Below are 25,085 nucleotides of genomic sequence, written 5' to 3'. Positions count from 1 at the left end.
TAGACATACATGCACAAATCGTTTATCCATAATAGTTTTTGCGTCTGATAGGTGCGCCGGCAAAGAAAGACCTACTGATACTTATCTTCTCTGTAGATAATCATGCACACACTCAAACCATTTCCACCAGCCCTCAAGGTAAGTCTGACATGGAAATACTTATACGAATCAATGCATGGATGGATGACACCGTCAACACTAGATTTGTCTTCATGTTTGGTTGCATGGCTCCTTGTTAAGAATAGTGTTTTGATGTGTAAATTTATTTATTTATTTTGAATACCTCAAATGATTGAATAGGTTGAAGTACGCGTTTCCGAGTTGGGTTACTAGTAGGCTTGTGTGAATACTAAATTTTAAATTTGAACGGAATTCGAAGCAAATAGTGATGGTTCAAATAATTTTGAATTCGAATAGTTTGTATATCAGACATTACAAAAATTGGGCACATTTGTCTTGACCCAGCTAACTTACACAACATTTTTTTTAATCGAAAACGGCCCTGCGCAAATACGATTTTTTTGGTTCAAAAGAAGTCGTAACAACTTTGAATAGTAGCAGAGTTTTACTTTCTAGAATGCAAGTGATAAAATGTAAATTATGTTACTAATATAATTTACTATTGACTTATATATAAGCTTCTATAAGCTAATATAATGTACACAACATATAGGCCAGTATAAGGAGGTTTTAAACTTAAAAAATTATGAATCCATGTGAGCGTAATATGTTCATTTGACCTTGAAGTAAGGCTTTGCGGCAGTTCAGTTTTTTCTGAATAGGTGTTTTCACTGTTTTGATGTCCACTGCAGTAAAACCACTTTTACCAAAATTGCGTATGGGTCATTCCGAATGTGCTCTAATACACAACTGAGTAAGTGTTTTCACGGTTTAGCACTGCATTACTGCAGCAAAGCCACATTCGCAAAAGAATACATGCGGACTGTTATACATCGTTCATTTCGAATACTTCTAAATTTCCTATAACCTAAATTCAATTCCAAGCGAATAAATATATAGTAACAATCGTTCGAATATTCGTATAAGCCTAGTTACTAGTCACCAGTTGTAGGTAATGCCTTCCAAAGTAGTGCAGCAGTAACACGAATGACATAGTGTACAGCCTTGAGGGTTCTTACTTTTTGAGTATGTACACTGTGAGCGTGATGATGACAAGCAGCAACGATCCCAGAAGAGCGCCGAAGACGGTCATGATCACAAAACTGCCCTCGTCTTCTCTGGGAGCCAGAACACTGCTACTAATTACCAGGGCCTCGGGAAACTGCACCTCGACCAGTGCCGTAGACTTCCGGGGTGGGACTCCGCTGTCAGTCGCCACCACCACGAGGTGCATGCGCGATGAGTTCAGGTAGTCGAGGTCACGGATACGCACCTGTGAAATTACGCGCAAAAAGTTTTGGTACGCCGAAAGTTTACCCATTCAGCTATTATTGTTTCCGTGAGTATTATGGCGTAGAGAGCGTTTCATCGGCGTTTATATTTGATGCTTTAGTATGATTTCACGCTGCATTGAAATGAATGTTAAAAAAAAGCGTGCAAGTGTACCAGTATCAATTATACCCTGAAAGGTACGTCATCTCCACCTATGTGGAAGGCATAAAAAGACGCAATCAGAGCACACAAAGATGCCACGTACTACATCACGTCTCAGAAATAGCAACTGTTGGGGGCCTACGCCCTCAAACCACAATATCATCATGAAAGGTGCCCTAACAGAGGGTTCCAGAAATCGAGACCACCTAGGGTTCCGTATTATGTACCTAAAGTTAAGTACACGGGCCCCAAGTTTTTTGCGTACGGAGGTACAGCTGCGCGGCCAAGATTTGATACAACGAATTTCAGGTCATTATTCGAGTACCATGATCACCAGGACATCCTGGTAGAGTACTTCTCGTAAGAAACAGCGATGTCAAGGATGGATTCGAGTCGCGTAGTGGGAAACATGGTTGAACAGTGCAGTTGGCTTTGTGTCGGCACGCCCCATAAAGCAAACCTGCTTAAGATCAACCCCCTTTTATTGTGTCCGCTGAATCATACTTCACCCTGTTGAACTGATATTTAGATAATGATAATAATACTGTTACGGGAAGGATTTATTTAGGGGTCGTCTGTCAGGATATGGTAAAGATTATCGATCAAGATGATCAGACTACGCATGGAATACAAGTGGACGGGGCAACAACGACTCAGCTTCACAACTATCTCGTCATCCTCGTTCATTCAGCGCCAATTCGTTTACTCTGCCGGAGTGGCGTTTTCATACCCGCGACCATATTTCTTATAATAATTGTTGATATTTAATGCCCCAAAACAAAAATATGCTTACGAGGCATGCCGTAGTGATGGAATTCAGAAATTTCGACCACCTGGGGTTCTCTAACACGCACCTAAATTGAGTAAAAAAGAGCCTCAAGCGCTTCCACCTCCCCCGCAGCCGTGAGTCGAACTTTTGAACTTCAGGTCAGCAACAGAGTACAATAATCACTATACCAACGCATCGAGTTATTTAGGTAATGTTATAGGTTAGGTTGCCGGTGCAATGGCAACCTCATGCACTCGCAATGCCCAGAGTGAAATTGTCGGAGTCTGTGTAGTCTACCACATAGCTTGTTGTTTGTTTGTTTGTTCGTTCGTTTGTTTGGCAATCGGCTAGCCTTGAGTGTCATTTAGGACGCTGGGCTCCATGGCAACTATACAACATTCATAACCTACGCATAACAAAATAGTACATCTCCCAGTGCTGTAATGCTGAATATGCTAATATCCAGGAAAATATCCAGGATATGATGTTGAAGGAAGTGATTTTTGAGAGCCATCAATGCACCATAAACCAAGGCAGTTTATTTTTACGCTTTGTAGCTGGCCGATCATGTTTTCTAGCATGCACTTTCAGGTTTTTATTTTGTTTCTTTTTTCATGTTTAAGAATGCAAGTACAATCAACAATATTATTTTGTATTTGTAAAATTAGAGAATAAGCCAGTTTCAAAATGCACTATCCATCAAGACACTGGCGCACTAACGTATACCTGCCCTTCTCTCGGCTCGACATTTTTTTATCACTTGAAGTCCGTAGCTCATCTGTATTCTTTATTTTTTTGGTTACTCATATTCTTGAGTTTTCCGCAGCGTGTTATATTATTCCGTCTATTTATTTTATTTGTTTTTTTACTTCACTACTTACCTCTCCCTGGTTGTCAATAGTGAATAGGCGCGCCGAAGGCCCATCGATGGCTAGCTGCACAGCGTCACCGGCGTCCGCGTCCGATGCCTCAACTTGACCCACAAGAGAACCCTGGCGCACGGTGTCCGGCTCGGTGAGCACGAACGAGTACCGTGGCTGACTGAACTGTGGGTCGTTGTCGTTCACATTTAGTACGCTGACGTTGACTCGGGCTATGTCGCTGTGCTTGCCGTCAGATGCGCGAAGCTGCGAAAACAAAATATAAGACATTTTTCACACTATGTAGGCTTATACTGCTTATGCACCTATTGCATGTATCATGGTTAACATCTATACTGTACACTCAACTTTAGAAAGACCTTGTTTTGTAAGAACACTTCCGATGCAATGAGTTATTACGGTGTTCTTTGACACCTGCCAGTACAGAATTCCTAAAGATCGTAACATGCCTGGCACCTTTGCATGCAAATTACCCAACATAACCAACTGAAAGCTCTTTAGCAGAAGTGTTGTTATGAAGAGCAGGCATCGTTGACAGTTTAGGTTGTTCCCTAATGCACAACTATATATTGCAACAGGCTATCATAGCGGACACTGCGCCACGTTCTTAGAGAAGAACTGTTCGCGACTGCGATAGACAAGTCTGAGGTCTATACAGCTCTATTTGGTTCGGCAACCAAGAAGTCTATTCAGAGACGCCACCACCTACCACAACCAATAACTACTCATTACTCAATGAAAGCCTTTAATATTCATGGAGTGATAGTTCAGCTGCCATAACTAAAGTGTCGCTAAGACCAAGTTCAATACCCAGTAGCGGCTGTGGACAAACTTGTTTTTAGCGGCCCTCTAGACTGATCTCTATGTCGGAAGATAGCCCAATTAGAATGCCATTGATTGTCATCACAAAGCAACAACTACTCTTGCAAGGGTGCTTGCGGAGAACAAAATTTCAAGTTTACTGGCATACGGTGGCAAAGACACCTCTTAAGAGGCAAGCCTTCCTGGATTAGCAGGCATGCATTTACAAACTAGTGCTATGCGATGCCTTTGTTATCAAGAGCATCGAAGTCTGTTGCGTTCAATTATGGTAAAACACTGCCATGCGAGACACCTATTGTGCATTGATTGGAACAACTTTGGCAATTAGTCAACGAATACTTTTTCAGATATGACTTTAATATATCTGAATAAAGAATGCGCACTCTATGCAAAGTCTTACGGCGATGAACATATTTCCAGAGGACAATACTTGTTTGGTTTAAGCCTATAATTACTCTCTACCTATATTTAAAGCGCATTATAAACTGTATGGTAGCGCTCAGCAAATTTTACCTTAATGTGTCAGTGAAGCTATGAAATATACGAAGCTGTTTTACCAAATTTCTTCGCATTTCGCATTATAATAGGTATCTTCGTAATAAAAATGTCCGTCCTTTCAACAAAGCCATTCGTCGAAGCTAAATAGTATGTCGCTATTCATCGTGAACTTGCTTACCGCACAACACGAGAAAAAATACAGGAAAGGGAAGGAGTAAAAGAGAAAGAAAAGACGGCGCTATTATTAGTGACATTATTTTAGGCTACATTGACAGGCAGCTGGAAGATCACCTTAGTAAGTGCTGCAGTGCTGTTTTTCGTTACGTCGACGATTTTGTAATTTTTTCCCACAATGACATTCACCATAAGGACATTGACCACATTCTCAAATTGTTCAGTTAGCATGGTATAGGCCTCACCTTCACTCACGAAGTCTGTAAGGATTACGAGCTACAGTTTCTTGACCTAAAGCTAACTTTTGGTAAAGATCATTTGTGTTGGAAACATTACCCAAGATCAGTTAAGCCTATCTTAAACTACAAGTCTGGTCATTCTAAGATTGTGAAGAGAGCGATTGCAAAGAGAATCTTAAATGCGTCGCTCAGGAAATCCTGTGTGCACGTGTCGAATACTGCTTTTCATAATTAAGTAAAACGCTTAGTAGATGCTGGGTATCCTGACAAGGTGATTTCGCCTGTGTGTGAGTCAATGGTTCGGAGCATTAAGGTCGTGAAACACAGGGGAGTTCAAGAAAATTCTGATGGAAAAAGAAAAAGAGCAGTTTTTCCTTATGTACCCAAATTGTCGCATGGGCTGAAAAACGTAGGCTCAAGGTATGGTGTCGACGTTCTTTTTTCCGCCAAACATAAGGTAGGTCGCATTTGCCCGATGATTGATAATGCACTGAGAATCAAACAGGCCAAAGGGAGATGCGCTGTGAATCATAAGAACAAGTACATCGCATGCGTAAAAAAAGCTGTGTATTTAACTCCATTATCGTGTGGTAGGGAGTACATGGGACAAATGAAACGATGTGTAAATGTTCGTTTAAGGGAGCATGAGTTATCTCTTCAAGAAATCGCGTGACTTCATCTGCCGGAACATTGCAGGTCATGTGGTTGTCGTCCCATTTTTGAGAGAACGACCATCATCTTCAAGCATCCTAACCAGCTAACAAGAGAAATCGTTGAGGCACATCATATAAAGATTAGGAGTAGCAAGTGCGTTAGTGAACCATCCGTCACACTGAATGAAAAAGAATTAAGTTATTTAGGCCAATCTTGTTTATTGCCATGAGTGTGATAACGCTACCTAAGTGCACCTCGTATTCTGCGCATGTTGTGATGTAGGCTGCCAGTACCTATATCAGCGCCGTCTTTTCTTTCTTTTTTACTCCTTCCCTGTCCTGTATTTTTTCTGGTGTTGCGCTGTAAGTAAGTTCACGATGGATCCTAACCAAATGGCCCAACTTACCGTCTTACTACAATGTGTGTCATTATTATCTGGACAATACGTGCTAAGAATAGCACGTCACAAGAAAACAGGACCGTATAACCTATTATAAAAAGACTCAAGTACCACGTGAATTGTATTGCTATCACTTAAAATTTCTAGAAGGGAGTTGCGTGTAAAAGAAAGGCAAATATAATCTCAGCAGGCTGTTTTCAGAAAACTGCAATATTAGACGGGATATGCCAACACGGATCAGTATCAATGATGGCACAAATGGTTATTTTTCGGAAATGCTCGCAAATTCAAATTTGGGTGCTTTAACATAATCACCCCAAGCCCGATACAGTCAATTTATAAAAGCTCCGAAGCCTCCGCGATCGCAACGTTTTGAAAGTTTTTCCAAGTATGATTTTTCAAACATTTCGCTCAACTCGCACGTACAGAACTGCTTAATCACAAGCCACCACCAATGTCTCATCGGCCATCTCGCTGGCTCTAACCAGTGGTGTTGCGAGTCGATGCGTTTGCTACAACAATGAATTTTAATATTGAGCTTTGCTGGGGTGCTCAGTGGCTGTGTTGTGAAGCAAAACATAAATTAGGAGGCATGCGCATGGTTTCCAATAAACAGAAGGCTACAAAACAAGACCTGCTTTATCAGGTCGTAGTCATACCCGGTCGGGTTCAGGACTAGCATGCCAGAATTTCCTGTTTATTATTTTTTCATGAATATCTCGTTCCATGGCACCTTGTTCCAGCCACAGTACATTGTTATTGCCGATATAATGAGCCATACTAGTGTTGTAAGTTGGTTATTTCATCTTAAAAGACATGTAAAAGTAGATGGCGCCACAGCATCTCATTGTGAATACCGGGACATTGTGAAAACTGGGGTCATTATAGGTGGGTTTGACTGTATGTATTTAGTTACACTACTAGTAGTGGTTCTTGCTTGACTGCGCAGCCGATAGCTTCAACGGGAAATCGGGTCAAAATGACGTTGCCAATTCTTTATTTTGCATGAAAAATATGGAATAAAGTTGCATATTGTTAGTTGCATACCAATAACAGAACTATTAGTGTTCCTATATTAGTGCTGGCATGTCTGTCCACGAAGTGCAAACTTGCAACCCTTTCAACCTACCTTTAGCGCATAAAACTGTTTCATTTCATAGTCCAGAGGCTTCGCAAGAACTAAATCTCCCGAAGTGTGGATGGCGAATGCTGCTGCGTCGTCATTGCCTTCGTCCATGAGTTCGAAGTGGACGCCTCCTTTGTCGGAACCGCTCCGTGTCGTCCGCACCGTCAACAGCGTCTGTCCAGGGGGAGTGCTCTCTAGCACACGAACTTCATACTCGTCCTGCGTGTCAGTAGGACAAACGGTAAAGGAATTGATAGCTGACAAGCATATGTGGTTGCAAGGTAGTAGGTGTCAGAAACGAGGACCTTACACAGGTTCAGTCTTTGTGTTGTGAGATCAGCGACTATATACACTTAATAGTGCACGTCTAAGGATGACGCTTTGTCCCACGCTGCTTAGGCTTTGAAGGGGCTTCTCGCGTGACACGCATCGAATCCAATACACCTCCACCATCGCATTACCTGCCAATATCAAGCGCTACTTTAACAGTCACCCCTGGTTTTCCAGAAGTATCTTGTGTTTCACATAGCTGTCGAATGTTGCAGCTTGACACGTATACGTCCACTGTAAAGCAGAATACTGCACTTTAAATCAAGACTCTGCAAAGACTACTGTTTCATTGAACCTTCAGCAGGAGTAAACCTTTCACTGACTCATAATTCTTTGTTGTGTGAAAAGCATGTAGACAAGCCTGATCCTGGTCACAAAGGGCTTAAATGTACATTGTGTTTCTTATACCATGCTGCTACGTCACTAACGGCTCACGTATTTTAAGAAGAGAGTACCACGCAGGGATAGATGATGTGTGGTACTGAAGGCGTAAAATTAAGTTCAGCTGTTTTCAGTGCCTTTATGAGCGCTCTACTGTAAAGGAGCAGGTGTATAGCGCAAAAGGTAATGCATCATAAGCAGAAATCATAAGAAAAAACAATAGAAAATAAATAAGAGAAAAAAGCTGCTCTCTCTTCTTTTTGTGGCTTCTTGAATTTTTTTTTTTTAGAATGCGCTGCTCCATCACCTTGTTATGTGCACTGTCATTTCTTCTGTTACAAAAAGATTTCGTGGCCTTCGACTAAGTGAGCATTCACCATTTTTATCATCATTATCACAAGTTAATTTCATGCCTATTGCTTTCGTCGAATAAAACGTAACGTGTCTAATTTTCCGTTCTATCACACATTGCTTAAACACCTTGGATTGCTCTAATACTTTCTAAGCTTTCGCCGCACATCAAGTATTACCAAAATGCAATGATTGCACAATTTTTGCTATAGAGACAGCTTTAAAACGCCAGCCATGATCTGGGATTGCCTGTCATATGCGTTCCGGCCAATCCTTATTCTCCGAAAGATTTCATTACCATTAGCAGGCTCTTGCGTTAGTAATTTACCCATCTATATGTACGCTTTTGCACAACCTCTTTAGTCTGGTTGCCAATCTGGAATTATTTGCTCACCAGAATTAACAGCATAAGTTTCTACAGGTGAAGCTCCTAAATGGGTGGGTCTGTCCATCCCTTACGTGACCGCTTAGAGTTCCACCTTTGTAAACTGCCCACTACTTCATCCTCGCAAACTTCCCACTACGCCCCATCGCTGATCAACCACTTCACTGACCATAAAGCCGTTTTAATGAAAGCGGAATGGAAGTGACGTATAGCTACCACTTACGAACAATAGAATTCCTTGTATAAATATATACAGTGTATATCCCGTCTTTAATGATGTAGTGGGCGATATTCGTGGATGGTTCACTGTTTAGCAATGAAACCCTCTAGCACTTCGCCCCACTCATCATCATTCACTCCGCGGATATGCTGTGATTTGTTTTGCATATTTACATCCGGGGCTACTTTCGCACTTTCTGGGTTATTGTCTTCACATGTGGATCACAATATTTGTAGAAGAAATTTTTCTCTGAATACTGTGTTTCAAAAGTGTGCACGTTCAGTAAACTTGAGTGTTATTTGTCCTCGAACTAGCTATTTCAATGTTTGTAAGCATAACAACGTTTGATAGATCACAACCTTCTCAATCGCAACTTCTTTTTTTTTATTATCAAAATACACGCTAGTTGTGAAGGCTTTTTACACTTCTTCAAGAGCTCCACGAATGTGTAAGGCACATCCAGGCAGTATAATGCCTCCAAGGCTACTGCTATGTTCGTTGTCTGGAATACATTGCGACAAACTTTGAAAGCTAGTTGAAGAGTTTTTTTGTCTAGTCAGTAGATATCTAAATTACCTCATCGATCACACACCTATTATCTACTATATAGAACGTCAAGCACGTGAAGGCTGCTTGCTTTCTGATTTACACTGAAGCCAGGTATATATTTCACCTTATTTAGGTTGCTCTAAAGGTTAATATCATATGCCCCGGCGCGGTGGTCTATTGGCTCAAGTACTCGGCTGCTGACCCGCAGGTCGCGGGATCGAATCCCAGCTGCCGCGGCTGCCTTTCCGATGGAGGCTGAAATGGTGTAGGCCCGTGTGCTCATATTTGATTGCACGTTAAAGAACCCTAGGCGGTCGAAACTTTCGGAGCCATCCACTACGTTGTGTTTTGTGATGTTAAACCCCACATATTATCACCTAGGTTATTATCATATTACCCAATGTCAGGGTATGAAGCTATAAAATCTAAATCGCTAAGCTTTTTACCTGTGCATTTTTTGCATCAATCTAGCGTAGGCATTTGCTTTAGCTGATGCATCCAGTTATGGTTTTAAGACATTGTGTATAGAGTGTGGTAAGCGTCTTGAATATTCTCTCCACTCCTCATAATGTCCACAGCTAAACCTCTTTCTATGGTAAGTTCTCCGGGCATACAAAAGACACAAGAAGGTCAACACATTAGTGTGCACATGCCTGCTATCGCACTAGTACCAAAGTAGCGTTGGTTGACATTGCTTACATATAGCTCGTAGATGGCCCATATACTTTTTAGCGCTTGCTTCGACGCATTTATTGGCTTGAATGACATTTCGCGATGCTAGTGAATTAGCATTTTGTTATATCTGAACACTTCATACGCGGTTTACTGGTCGGGCCTTTTGGTGCTTTTTAGGCGGCGTTATGTCATGTCAGCTTTTTTGTGCTATACAACATATGATTGTATATGTGTATTACCACATATGGCTACACAGGCATGCAGACACGTATATGTGTCTTCTTACGTAAACACAAGGGGGCACTCTTTGTAAGAATAAGTGAACAACATATGTTGAGGCATTTTTCTTGAATTTCTTGAGTGCGCACTAAAGAAAAAAAAATGATTAAACAAGGTTCCGAATAATACATGCTGTTTTAACTATCATAAAGCCGAAAAAAAGTATGAGTTGAATCGATTAATGAAAGCTGCAGAGCCTTCTGTTGCGTGCAATTTGTATGAAATAGTAAAGCGCTCGTAAGAAAAAAAGAAACAAAGCAAATGTACCCGATATATTTAAATGACTAGGACAGCAAATGCAACAAAGGACCGACAGTTCCACCACTAGTACACACATGTTGCACAATCTTGTGCAGAATATTGGCATGCAATAAACCTTCGAGAATTTCAGAGGTCACCGTTTATAAGCCTACAGCAGATTAGTTCGTACGCTCTTTTTTTTTTCATTTTGAAATGGATGTTTTCACATGAGGCCTGGTTTAGCACTTTTTTTTAGTGTGGAACGGGTGTTACCTGTATGAAGTGCAACACATGAGGCGGGAACTTGTCGGCTGTGAGCGTGAGTGTGGTGAGCGCGAAGCGATCCGGGTTGTCGTGCTGTGTAGCTCGCACCACCAAGGTCACCGGCAACGCGAATCCCTCGGGCAGAGGCCTTACCAGGGACACGTGACCCGTCTGCGGGTGCAAGTCGAAGTAGGAGTACTCGTTGGCATCTAAAAGTCGTAGAGAGGCAAAAAATGAATGCAAGTCATTATGGGGAGGCCAGAAGCATGACGTGGCACGGAGACAGACATTAAAAGACACAGGGCAAGCACGTTAGCCAGAAATGCATTCGATGAGCTACGTTATGCCCTTCCCGAGTTAACAAGGAAATGGTAGCCTCAGAGAAATGAGTGAACAAGTGATCTTCCAACAAAGTTCGGCACATGCTTTCTTCCTTGCAGTTTTCGTGATATACAACTTACTTCGAAACCACATCATGCTTTATAAAACCATCTGTGTCTCCGCTTTGATTCTCTCTGCAAATTTATCTGGAGTTCAAAGAGTGCCTGTGAAGGAAGAGCTATTAGCGTCTAGCATGTACGTCGCGCGAGTGGTGTTAAGTGTGGAACAAAGCTTATCTTTTATGATCGTCGTGATAACAATAATACGGTGAGCATTCGCCATCGGAAGTGTTAAAATAACCCTGATGGGACAGCGAATCATTATGAGCATTCACACAAGGGTTGTCAGTGTTTCTGTGACCTGCCAAATGCACATCTGTGGCTTTTTGAGGGAGGTAGAGTACAGGGGTTTCAGTTTTTTCACCACTGCAAGAGATAAGTTTCAGGAGGTGTGCGGTGAACCATATATGCCTCCTGAACCTTATAACACCCGGTAATGTGGAGCATAGCTGTGAAGAATAATGATATGGGTGAATGTTAAAATTAGTTGTAGGTCACTGTTATCTTCAATACCGGGCGTTGGCGAAGACTGAGGCACAAAAGAGGTAGTCACCTTATAGAAACACTGATATTTATTGCGCATGAAAGCAATAACTTAATAGCTGACGAAATATATAAAAAATAAGTATGAGTAGATACACCAGGACAAAGTGACGGCAAAATAGGGAGATATATTTTAAAAAGAACAGAATGAAAATGAAGATAGGTATTTTGCTAGAGTGTTCTAGACACTGAAAACTCTTATTACAGCACAATCGTTAAGTGTCCATTTTTCACTATAACCTTTCTACCTGAATTCAATTCGCAATCTTGACCATTATTTCATGCTGACGTAGCCTTCTCCCATGCTTCAATCAGGCATACAAATAATAAAAGAAAGCCTTCGTGGCCCTTGATCACGCAAATGGTGTGGCGTATGCGTACTCCAATTCGCGTTCTTTATTAGGTTACGGCTCATCAAAAAAAAAAAAACGGAATATACTTTAGTATATTAGGATCAACACAGAGTTGCTGTATATCCTAGCTGAATGTAGCATTTACAGTATGAAGTACATACAGTATACACAGATAGCAAACACGACGCACATTTGAGCAGTAAACTGCTGAAAACTACACAGCGTTTCTATTTTTTTTCTACCTGCACAGCTGGAGATCCTTGTCGTCTGCAATGAACCACAGACGGCTCACTACAGACAACGAGAATTTCTGCCGTCGGTCTTCAGTGTTAACAAAGATGAAGCATATGCGACCCTTTTCTTTTTTTGTTTTCTTTTCCTAAACTCACGGTATAAGTTTCACTGTACTGGTGGTGGTCGAGCTAACGATGACACATGACATTCACGTGAACACCTGTTACATGGCCTGTATTGTATAGTCAATGAAATCAGTAAGTCAGTCGTTGAAACCGCACCTGAGTTAAACGTGTACTTGATTGGAGCCTTGATCTCTTCGTCGGGATCTTCTGCTTCTATTTTGCTTGGCTTCACGTTCAGCGGTGTGCCCTGGAAGAAGAGGTTCGGGCTTACGATAGCAACTCTCAGGATATGCCATCTAGCTTTTCAGAGGCACAGCAAGAAGCTAACTCTATAGACACTAGTTGAAAAAAAGGAACTATAATCTCCCGTAGTATCATTCCTCTTGCCTGCTACGTCATGTTATGACGTTGGGCCTTCCATCCCCCTCACTGTCAGCTTTTCCAAAAAATCTTGATTCTACACTTCAAGTAAGCCGACTACTCGGCTGTTTTAGGCAGAGTGGTCATGTATTTTTCACTGCTATCTTCAATTCTCCGTACATTGGGCGTATACATATCTTTAAAGAAAGACAATGGTTTTGTAGGCTCGCATAAAATGCTGATGTGGCTGAGTCAACCTTTGTTATTTGTCTTGCGTTTAGGTCCCTTCACCTTACCTTCGGTTTTTAGTAGTAAATACACTTCGCGAGTTGATTGGTGCGGCCGACATCAGTGACGACAATATAGAGCGCAACGTGAGCTTACCAGGCGAGTGTTGTTGCGCAACCGGACAAAGTAACTCTCCGCTCCGAACCTGGGGTTTTGGTCGTCGGCGTCATGCACCACCACCACCAGAGTTGTATGGGAGCTTTGCGGGGGGTTACCCTGGTCCTGTGCACAACAATATGAAATACTTGAAAAGTGTATAGATACAGTCTTTCCCGAAAATTCTATACATGTGCAGGCCCATAAAAAAACTCTTTCGTATCAATTTATGCGTGGTCATTACGAGATTATAGTAAATATTTCTTATGCATCTTGTGGTATTTTTTCGGTAAGGAAGCGTGGCTTTTCAAAAACGCAATTTTTGAAAAACTTTCCGCTGCTATAGCTGTAATGAGAAAGTACTCACACTTTTCTGGTGCATTTAGGAACTACACTTATTGCGTCTGGTGTTCCTGCATTCGGGCTTCATTTCTATGCTTGCGCAAAGTTTATAGAGACGAATATGTTTGTCTATTTGGGATGACAGTAAAAATCTTTTTCAGCGTTCATGCGTTATCCATCGATGGAATATCTCACAAAACAGCTGTCAATACTCCAATGGCGTCATCAAGATGATTCTTGATACCAGATAGTCCTCGTGGCTAACCTATTGCGCACCAGCAGTTTTACGAGTCATGTGCTCCAACGGCAATATTTATTAGAAATTGCTTCGCTTTGTTCACACCGTTTGCTCAAACAAATCAAAATCACCACGTTTTAAACTTGTGACGTATTTCCAATGTTGTAATATTTTAGTAACGCTGAGGCCATTCTTTGTGCTCGAAGTAATGCAGTTTAACAAGATGGCGTCCGAGTGCTCACCTGGGCCCTTAGAGTAATTGTGAATTTGGGGAGTGACTCGTGGTCCAGCTTATCGATGAGCAGCAGTGTTCCTTCCCATTTATTCTCGAAGGCCAGCAGGTGCTGCGTGCGAAATAATAGACGATGTGCTTCAGGCAGCAAGGAAAACTGTGTTCGAGACATACACAGACAGCAAAGCACTGCTCAAAACCTCGGATACGTGATTGCAGCGCTTTGCAAGGCTTCTGTTACGAGAAGTAGGTACCATTTGAAGTATATTGCGGTGATGTTTTATTGATTTATTGAAAGTGTGCTTGGAATCATTAACGAGAGGGGTCACATGATAAATGACATTCGCACAAAAAATAAGCCACATTCAATAGCACATACGAGTAATACAAAAATAATGAGCACCAGAAAAATGAGAAACAAGCGACAGAGACTGTAAGGATAAAAAGCCGGTGACACAATGCCCGCACAAGATTTAGAGCACATCACCGCAGATAAAACTGTCTAACGCTTCTTGAAAATCGACTGAGGGTGCTTTTTGAACAACCACATGAGGTACACTATTCCAAATTTTTATAGCATCCGTAGAAAACAAGTGACTGAAAACATTCTTGCATCTGCGATAGCTCTACTATTATTATATGACCACATCACCTTCCCGTGTCCCTAGCCTCAATATATAAATCCTTGCAATGTTAACCGAAACAGCATTTTATTTTCGTCCTTTATGTAACGCTAACTGTTGTGTCTGTTATACATACACAAATATAGCATGTAGTCTTGGTGATATAAAATAGTATCTGTCAGCATTCTAACTTCTATTACAACACCAAAGACACTTATCCGACATGTCTTTAGATACAGTACGAGTGCGCAAGTATAAAAGTATGAAGAATGCATGTAACTTGAATATCCAATATGCCATCGTCATAATCACCATCAGTATGTGATTATGTCCTTGTGTTATGACTCCAGAAGGAATCATTTCTCTCCGAATAATTTCTGCATTTCATCATGTACTACGCTGGCTAATTCAATTTCATGCCTCCAAGTTTGATCAATTCGGCGGTCTACCTTTGGCGTCTTTGGCCGCTGCGCCTCGTTAAAATGTTGAAAAACGAGGAGCAAAAGTAGCTTTCAATGCGATTTCAGTATAAATAACCAAAGTAAAACCATTACGCTGCATAGCATTCAACACATTTTTGGTAAACTTCTAATAAGACAATGTCAGGCAAAAAAAAACTAATTTGACATTTTTCAACACTTGAGCAACTGAAAGGAAACCACACTGTTCCTTGTTCAGTGTGATGATCGCACGTTGCTATTCCTGTTTTCGACCATGCAAACATTGGTTATGCAACATTTTTTGTGGTAATACAATTGCATATTTTTATGCACCTTGAAAAAGCAGCGTATGGTGTATATGAGACCTGCAGAATAAAGCTTAGTGAAAATGAAACTGGCCCTGTCGGCTGGTCATTGAGAGGTAAGGCTGAAGAGGGGCGCGAAGGTAATGCTGACTCATATATTGGTGAAACATCAGGAATGGCTGGTCGCTGAACGTTGATATGCTGTAAACTCGAAGTACAATGAACCCTAGCCCTAGCGCATGCATGTATTACAAATGTTAGGCTTTAAGGATAAGCATGCGTAATTGTTATGCTCTCGAACATTCGCATTTCTCCTCATTTCGCTTTTTTAGCTACATAATTAGCCATGAATGGGTTCGCTGTCGATTGCGAATATGTATTTTTGGAATCATGTTTACTGCAAGTAAAGTAAATATTCTGTTCATATTTGAAACAGCCATTACTGGCGCACCCTCGTAAAAAATTAAAGTGGTGTTGTAGCAGGCAAGTCAATTACCTTGCTTTGGTTACGATTTTATTACAGCACATGCAACACAGCCATGGCCATTTTTTATTAAAAATAAACTTCTGTAGCCGAGATTAAGGGTTGTCTGAATGTTTCAGTAGGTCTAACTTTCCGAACTAAACGCCCCTTGTACACGGTTGTGCTAACAATAGGCGGTTAAATTAGCAGCAAGCAGTCTTCGGGGCTTCAGCACCACGTAGGAGAACGCATTATTTTTGAAGTCCTTTCTGTTTTTTTTTTGGAACTTTCTCTGCTTACCAAGAAAGTATATTCATTTCAGAAATGCAATACCAACAAGCCCAAGTAGCCACATTTTTTTAGAACATAGTGAAGTAAACAGCCACATATTAGTACAGCCTCTGTCATCTTCTGCATCTTTTATTGTGATGTACATCTCCTGACTTTACAGTGAATCAAGCAATGGGTCGAAGAGAGGATAAAAGACTGCACTAAACAAATCTGCGAGTGTTAGATAGCTCATTTCTGTTTAGTGACAGCGACGTCCAGAAAGTGCACATCACAGTAAAAAAAGTACCCGTCTCTTACGTTTCTCCTGTACACTCAGAGCACTATGGCGTCAGCGGCTGCCAAGGGAAGATTATTGACCATAGGGCTAACCCAGGAGTCAGCTAAGAATTTCTCTTGTGAAAGATGAGACCCGCTTGAAGATTGTGCGTGCATCTGTTTTTTTGTGTGTGTACGTGTATATGCTTGAGATTAAACAATCACAAACCCAAGCAAAAAAAAAAATACTTATCCTGATCTCACAGATATCGGCCTGGCACCCAGATTTTCTGAAATATGATTGCTGTACAAGGCAACCGTGCTTAAGGGTAACATTGCAGTGACACAATAACGAGTACCCACTCATGCCCTGTAGAGAATGTGCGCCTATCTGTGTATGTATGCACATCACTAGACCGACGGGAAAGTTATTTCGTTGATGTGCACCTGTAAGAGCTAGCAGCCAGATTCTTCAAGTTTCACTGCATGGAAGATGAACATTCAAGCCAGCTGCCGTTACTACGTCACTTCATTGATGCTAGTACTAAAACCATTATTATCTGAAGGGTTAAACAACGGAAACTTAGAGTGAGATAGATGGTGGCTTGAGATGACTAAACTGCTCAAATTATGGCTAAAATATGATGTGTTACGGCTAATTTTGGCCAATTTAGTCTCTGCTTATAGAACGCAAACCTTGTCTCCATTGAATGGCAATAAAAATATGCTATTTCATGTGAGCATACAACAAGCTCGGTTGCTTGAGCACCAGTTTTCCAAGTTTTCTTTTTTTCGTTCTTCATTCAGATTCATATGCGAAAATAGAAGGCGTTTGTCCTGCGCATAAACACTAAATATTGAATATGGTGTGGTGTGTGAAAACCGTCATTTTAATATGTGCTCAGGCATATCCAAAGTTTTCAATCATACTTTATCTCTGCTGGCTTTACCAACCTGTCACTTTTTACCTTTACCCATATACGGTTTAGTGAGGAAGCATAACATTGCCAGATAGCTGTTGTGCTTCATGAAAGTTTGCAATACTCATAAATGTGATCGTTACTGCATATCTCGTCGTGAAGTGCATGAAATAATAAAACAGGAGTATGCAATACTCACTACTCACCCGTGCCACCAGGGTCAATTGAATAAAATGTGTGCGACGTACCGAGTGTGGTCCCTCGTCGACGTAGTACTCGACCGTGCTGAAAGGACCAGGCTGGTCCTTGTCCACGGCTCGAATGCCTTGCATAACCGTGGTACCAGGAACTGTGCTCTGCAGTGCGACAAAGACACAAAACTCATCTCAATTTCATAATTCAAAATAATACATCAACACAAAACCACGTTACACCGATGAGACATTATAACCTCACGAGAATATTCTCATTAGAAAAAAAAAGCGTACAACTTCCCGTTTGTGCCAAAAATCCGCACAAAAAGTCATAGGTATTTCACAGGAAGAAAAGTCTCTTTGTTGCCAAAAACTTCATACCGGACCAGGACGAATTTTTTGGCAACTTAGGGGCTTTTCTTTCTGTGAAATTCGTGCGGATTTTCTTGTGGCTTTTTGCCACAAACGGGTGGTTGTCTATTTTTCCTTTCCTAACAATTGCGCCTCTTCGTGGATCTATGCAGAATATGTTTGCAATAATCTCATAGATCGCATTTACGTGACTGTAAATGCAGTCTAGTCAAGAAGGAAATAAACGTACCATCTGCAAAGGGTATATAGTGTGTGTGAATGTGGACTAAAGCAAGAAGCACGGACAAAAACACGTGAGAGTTTGTGTGTGTGTCCGTGTTCATTTCTTCAGTCCGTTTCCACTGGCACTACCTCGTCCAGATTTAATTTCAAACTCGCCGTAGAAACGGCCCTCTTAAGATGCATAATTTTTTTCTATTTCTCAGTTTATCCACGACCACCGCGTAATGGCACATGAAGCATCGTGCTTTGTGCTAAATGCAACCTTGTTCTCTAAACCATTGCGGATAGCGAAATTGGAGCACTCACCTCGCTTATATTGAGGAAGTAAGGGGTACCCTGGAATTCCGGAGCATTGTCGTTGGCATCCGTCACTATTATTCGAACCGGAACAGTGATGCTCTGGGAAAAAAACAACAAACACGCGTCGGTAGTCATAGGAAGTACATACTTTCTTTATAATATCTTGCTTGGTGTTCAACAGCTCCTGCCAGCTTCGCTGATCTCCTCCCAGGCAAAACTATCCGGTTACTTAATGCATTCTAGCAATCTGCCAGAGTGGTGTCTTTTAGATGCACCATTTGTTGAGCGTATCCCTCCTATAAGTCGCGAGCATTATGCTTTCATAGAGATCTCCTCTCGAACTTTCTCATTTATCAAGCCATCTAAAAAAGTCTTTAGATTTTACCTTTTTTTACCCTCACTGATATGCTCAAACAGTGGTATTGACAAGCTTACTTGGAATGGCGGTATAAATGGTGTCGCCGTAAAACACTTTAATTTTATGAAAGCACTATCATAGGTGAAGTGATTACGTGCAATAGGTGTGTAGAAAAAATTTGAATTAAAGAGGAAACCAATTGAATCGCAGATTTTAAGAGGCATTTTTTTTGGCCCTCGTTGAGATTTCATTTCTACGAATGATTGGTGTGCACAGTTAGGACCATGTGTGAGGCAAACACAACGATGAAAGAACGCAGCAACGGGGGTCTAGAGGCACGCGCATTGAAAGCACTCATTTCAGCCATATAAGCAGACGACAACATGAAGACGAAAGCATCGTCTTTTTTTCTTTTTTTGAAGAAGTGGCGCACAGAAGGACACACACACACACACACACACACACACACACACACACACACACACACACACACACACACACACACACACACACACACACACACACACACACACACACACACACACACACACACACACACACACACACACACACACACACACACACACACACACACACACACACACACACACACACACACACACACACACACACACACACACACACACACTCACACACAAAGCACAAAGACAATCGCTGTACTGCAACTGATGATTTACGTTGGAAAATGGCTTGTGTACAGAACACACACATGGTCACGGACAGCAGTGAAGATTATGATCAGAAAATAAAAAAGAAAACCATAAATTAAAGCACCATATTCACGTGGTGCCCACAACGTATCGGCGCGCTTTTTCAGAGAATGATACAGAAGAGCAACTGACACATTTATCATTCCACTTGTCGATATCAATTGCTTCGACTCTCTCATTTCGTTGTGGCGTTCTTTGCTCACATCTCCATACATTTTAAAAGAAGAGCCCAGCCACAATTCCTACAACGGAAGGTCAAATGTGCGGCATCTTAGCCTGCTTAGTGCTGTGGTCTGTTAGTCATAGATCGCCAATATTTATACCAACTGTTTCTGAGCTTCCGATGCCAGCATAGTTTCACGTAGCATCACGAATGACGAAGTTGCCGACGGTCACAAATGACGTGCGTGAGTTTCCAAGCAGGCGCTAGAGTGCGTTATTACGTCAAGGAAAGAAAAGTCACAGATGGGGGCTAACGACCCACGTGAGGTTACAAATCGACACAGGACCGCTGTAGCACATCTGGCTAACAAAACGTAAAGGAAGAAAACGGACATGTGGCGAAATCCCGTAGGTGCTTTTGTGGAGGCTTAGACGAACCAATTCCTTCGGACAGGGCTTTCAGTAAAGACGGCTTTGGTTCGATGTCCACATATGACGAATAAATACCAACAGTATATTCGGCTAATGTTTAGTGAATTACGAAGAAACTTCTTCGAAGCTTGGTGTATAGCCACCTCGGTAACCGCAAACAACAACCTTTCTCATTTATTCAGCGCTGTTTACTGTTACCGATACGTAGAACTAAAGCTTTCCTAAGCTTTATGCTACGTATAATTGGAACCTGGAGCGTAATAAGCAAGCCCACCGAATACAATATAGGCCCGTCAGGATATGAGATGGCTCACCCCAGAACAACGGAAAAAAATGAAAATGAAAACAGAGATCCGAGCGATTAGAAAGTCGCACTGCCAGCAGACGCAGAGTGAGCGAGTGCCTCTTCATTTATCCGTGCACGCATCCAAGTGACCCACTCGTGCTCTTCTCCGCATAAGCGCCACAGCTCGGAGGGCAAACCACGCCGAAATAATTGCCGCGGCTTCACCTAGACCGAAGTACACATAGCGAAAAATAAAGCCGAGAAGGTTAAAACGCTGAGTCAGTAGTCACGGTTGTTTTGAAAGCGAGAAGTAACGCCGCGTAGTGGTGGAACAGCTCAGACGGCTATGCAGACTTTGGGACGTTGCGAAACTTACCCGCGTTGTCTCGGAAGTAGACAGCGCAGAACGATGGTATGTATTTCACGTTTTCTCTGCATATAAATCAACCAAGACCAGCAAGCGCGTGGTTCTCGTTTTTGTTTAGAAAAAAATTATTGCCACAAACGTCAATAGCACTCAACAGAACATTTCCTTCGTAGACATACTCTAACAATGATGACAAAACAGACGTCATTTACATGAACATGGATATGAGATGACGTTAAAAGAATTCAGGGGGGAGCTTTTCAAAGCGGCACCTGTTCGACCCTCGTAGCCATTTTAGTGTGTAAGAAGTATAACATTTTGACCTCCAAGGTGGTGCCGGTGAGAGATTTCTTCTGTGCGTTGTTGAACAATAAAATATAGTGCTCAATGTACATGCCAATGGCTGCTAATGGGGAATGAGAGACAGGAGCATTCGGGTTTTAGTTACCGCGCACGCTCCGATCCCCATTAGCAGCCATTGGCATGCACATTGAGCACTATCTGACAAGAAAGGGTCGCTACGTTATACTCGCTGGGTGTAACCTCCTTAGTTTTAGAAAGGTTTAGCGAGCGTTGTGCCGCAGTGCGATGAATACAGTGAACTAGTATATACCATGAACTCGAGGTGGTTAAAGTTGGGAAGTAGACCCGAAGCGCAAGCCGTAAGAAAGTGTGCGTGAGCCACCTCTCGTTTAGTCCTTGGAATGTCCGCTGGATGGCGGTGCTTCTATATGGGAAATATACGATGAAAAGATGCGAGATGGTGGTACTGGGAGTGTTGAATAGATGGACGAACGGACACACAGACAGATGCATGGATGGACGCATGATCGGACGCAGGGCCGGATGCATGGACGAACGCAGGGACGGACGCATGAAGAGACGCACGCATGGACGGGTGGATGGACGCATGGACTGTCACACAGACGGACGCATGGACGGACGGAAGCAAGAACGAATGGATGGACGAATGCTTCGCCCCACTCTACATCATTCACTCCGTGGATATGCTGCAATTTTTTCTAGTACGCCAGCAACGTCCTTGGCCTACAGCAATCAAAAATGTCCTCCACCTCATGAATGGCACGGTAGTGTTCCGAGAGCGTATGCGAAAAGTCCAAACACAGAACTTCCATACCAGTGCCACACATAAACTAACCTGTCCGAGGATAGCGGCGTCGCATCAAAAAAATGTCTGGCTAATATGTCCAGTTCTTCTTTTGCTTTGTTTTTAAAACAAGGTTCCTTTGTTTACCCTGCGTTGTCCTCATCGCAAAAATATGTTTGTTGTTTAGTAGTATTACTCGTAGTAGTAGTAGTAATCGTAGTAGTAGCAGTAGTGGTAGTTGTAGTCACGCAGCTCACGTTGTCTGAGTGGGAGTGAATAAAAATAAATATTAGCAAAATTATGATGATGACGAAGACGGCTTGAGGTATATTGTACTGAAAGTCCTCATTATTCGACAGCTTCACTGCTGGACGCTTCTCGGGGTCTGGAACTGACAATTTTTCCCCTTTCATTTTTACGCCGCACTAAAACACAAAAAATACCCTGTACCTTTTATCTGGTAGATCTTTAAGAATTACGTACCTGCATGAACCAGCACGCCCGGTCACTCATCATTTTTTTCTTTCACTTACAATGTCTTGTGTTGCTTTTTTCCCCAGAAAGTTCATTCATGTCTCAGGAGTTGTCGAATACCAAAACACAGTCTTTTTTGGCCCATCTGCCGGTGACCTCTATACAAGCGATCCAGGCATCAGCCACACACCTCAACATGTTAGAGATACGCACATGCACAAGCAGCAAACATTCTTTTTTCCTTTTTTTGCTTTCAGTTTTGCACTTCGTGGTTCTGGAGTGCAAAAACTATCGGGGGCCTAGGGCTGATTTGGAGTGAGTGGCACGCAGAAGCTGTGATACACCCGGGAATGTACCTTTAGGCGCTTTCAAGGAACGCATCGTTAGAAGAGCGCCTCATCGCCGTTATTATTGTTGGCTGCCATTGCGCGCATTAGCTGCTGCCGAGAGACACACCACGCAACGCTCTCTGTGTTCACGTGATATTTCAGCAGCGTGACTAGCTCGCAACATTTTTGTCCCCGCAAAGAAATTAACCTTAAATGGAGCGCTCACACTTCATCGCGGGTGATTTCCTACTGACATCGCGTGAGGCGCTCCCGTGCTTATACGATGTCGAGCGAACAGCAACATCGCGTTGGGTTGCATGCCATGTGCAGCATCTCGCACTGGCTTGCTCGTGAGTATATAGTGGGCGCCACCAGATTCCAAAGTGTGTGGAAAAAAGTCACGTTATCTGCGGTGCCGTTGCTATAGTATACGCCTATTTCACAGAGTGCGTGTCGTGAGCCACGGGCACTGATATATTTTCAGGTGACAGCTACAGTCCTGTTGTCGTGGCGCTATCGCCTGCAGCGTGGTTAAACATACGATGAACAGAAGACTCTGCATACTTCATTGAATGAACAAACGCCCACAAAATTGCAAGTTGGCCATGACTGAAGCAAGCGTGGCTTGCCGGTGTCTCTCGGTGTCTGCACAAGGACCTCTTTTCACTGCTTGCGCTCGCAATGTTTCACATTTTGGCGCTGCTCTTTCTTTTGCATAACTACACCGTACGGCACCCATTTATCAAGTAGCCACAGAACCAGTGGACATTTTCTTCCGCAGTAGGGTACACAGATTACAGTTCCGAAGCAAATAATTGGGTACTTGCAACGAGATGGAGTAATCAAGCACTTGTTTCCAGAGGCTCAAAAAAAAAGCGCGAAGCTCTGCAACATCTATGTATGTTCACCTTTGCTCATAACTCTGGCGAAATTCTCACTCCTCCAGTGCCTTCTACGCAGGATTGCCTGCCTGCCCTAACGCAACGTTCCTAAACCAACGTATTCGACGATCCGAGACAGCGCGGCCTACAGCGTCGAGTCTACAATGTAAGAATTCTGAAAGAACGTCTCTCCGTTCTTTTTCACTTTCAGTACCGGCTCTTTTCTACCCGAATGGTGTTGAAGCAACCCGACTGCAAATATAAACTGATAAGAGATGCCCCCGGCCAACCTATCTCTGAAAGTCTGAAAGCAACCCCTGCATTCGCACCCTAAAGTTCGTTATTAACAGACAACTGTGAAAGAAGTAGCAGCAACGTCGTTGGTTTTCCTTATCCTCTCACGTATACCCCTCGGATTGTGGTGTATCAGAGCGGGCGCACGTGTGCAAGACCAGTCTATCCCTCCTTTCAATTAATCAACAGCAGACCTCTTTAGGACGTGTGCACCTTGCCTGTTAGAAACATAGAGCTATCATCATCATGAAACGACACGTGACCTTCTCATCTTTTAAATGCTAAGCATTTCTTAGCGAACTTCGGTGACTTTGAGCGTGTCTATCTATCTATCTATCTATCTATCTATCTATCTATCTATCTATCTATCTATCTATCTATCTATCTATCTATCTATCTATCTATCTATCTATCTATCTATCTATCTATCTATCTATCTATCTATCTATCTATCTATCTATCTATCTATCTATCTATCTATCTATCTATCTATCTATCTATCTATCTAGTCGCCTACGACTTTTAACTCTCCTGGCCGTTTCGATGATGGTATCAATGCCAAACTTGGTATGGCATACCATGAATGTATGAAGAACATATTTGACTCGTCATAACATGAAAATCATAACATGAATATCAATTTATGGTCCTGCAGCTCTTGCGGTGGTTTCATTCACACATCTTGCAAAACTGGTATGGTATGGCATTATGGCATAGCGAACACAAGCAACAGACCTTAACATGAAAATCATGATGTCACAAAACGAGCACTCAAAAAGGGCGCGCCGCCAAATTATCGCGACGAAGCGCCAGAGAGATGCCTCGAGGTCAACAATAAAAAAAAGAAAACAAGCATCGAAAGACTCCCCGGGCGCACGTCCCTCTCCCCTCGGAAGCGTAGGTTCGCCGACGAACCTCCTCACATCGGCGGCCGAGCAAGCCCTAGAAAGTTCTCGAAGGAAAGGGGCGTGGTGATACAGGGTTGCTTCATCTGTCGCGGACGGCCCTCGTACCGTCTCACGCTTTGCCCAGTCTTTGCTGCGTATCGCACCGACGAAATGATGAGAACTTTCTGGAATCTCGTGCGGAAGATATTTTATCGAGCAGCAGAGTTGGGAGATCAGGAGAAGAAGGAAGTTAGCGCCAGTGTGCGTGGGGTTCTTCCGTCGCGTCTGTCGGTGAAGGTTTTGTCCTTAGTGACAAAACAGGAGAAGAAGAAAGTATGCACCAGAGCGC

General features: G+C 42.5%; 1 protein-coding gene across 1 annotated transcript in view; it reads right to left on the bottom strand.

Annotated features, from left to right (window-relative positions):
- Positions 1-25,085, bottom strand: part of LOC119177905 (protocadherin-15-like) — a 227,606-nt gene that overhangs the window by 13,544 nt on the left and 188,977 nt on the right. The window contains exons 5-13 of the mRNA XM_075887197.1: positions 18,434-18,526; positions 17,588-17,695; positions 14,053-14,154; positions 13,231-13,356; positions 12,643-12,733; positions 10,801-11,000; positions 7,121-7,336; positions 3,205-3,450; positions 1,140-1,393 (exon numbers count right to left, since the gene is read on the bottom strand). Of these exons, the coding sequence (XP_075743312.1) occupies positions 1,140-1,393; positions 3,205-3,450; positions 7,121-7,336; positions 10,801-11,000; positions 12,643-12,733; positions 13,231-13,356; positions 14,053-14,154; positions 17,588-17,695; positions 18,434-18,526 (1,436 nt within the window). The remainder of the gene's footprint in view (positions 1-1,139; positions 1,394-3,204; positions 3,451-7,120; positions 7,337-10,800; positions 11,001-12,642; positions 12,734-13,230; positions 13,357-14,052; positions 14,155-17,587; positions 17,696-18,433; positions 18,527-25,085) is intronic.

Source organism: Rhipicephalus microplus, chromosome 1 (genome assembly GCF_043290135.1).
Source record: "Rhipicephalus microplus isolate Deutch F79 chromosome 1, USDA_Rmic, whole genome shotgun sequence".
Classification (NCBI taxonomy): domain Eukaryota; kingdom Metazoa; phylum Arthropoda; class Arachnida; order Ixodida; family Ixodidae; genus Rhipicephalus; species Rhipicephalus microplus.
The sequence above is the reverse complement of the archived record's forward strand: the minus strand, read 5'-3'. Positions and strand labels throughout refer to the sequence as shown.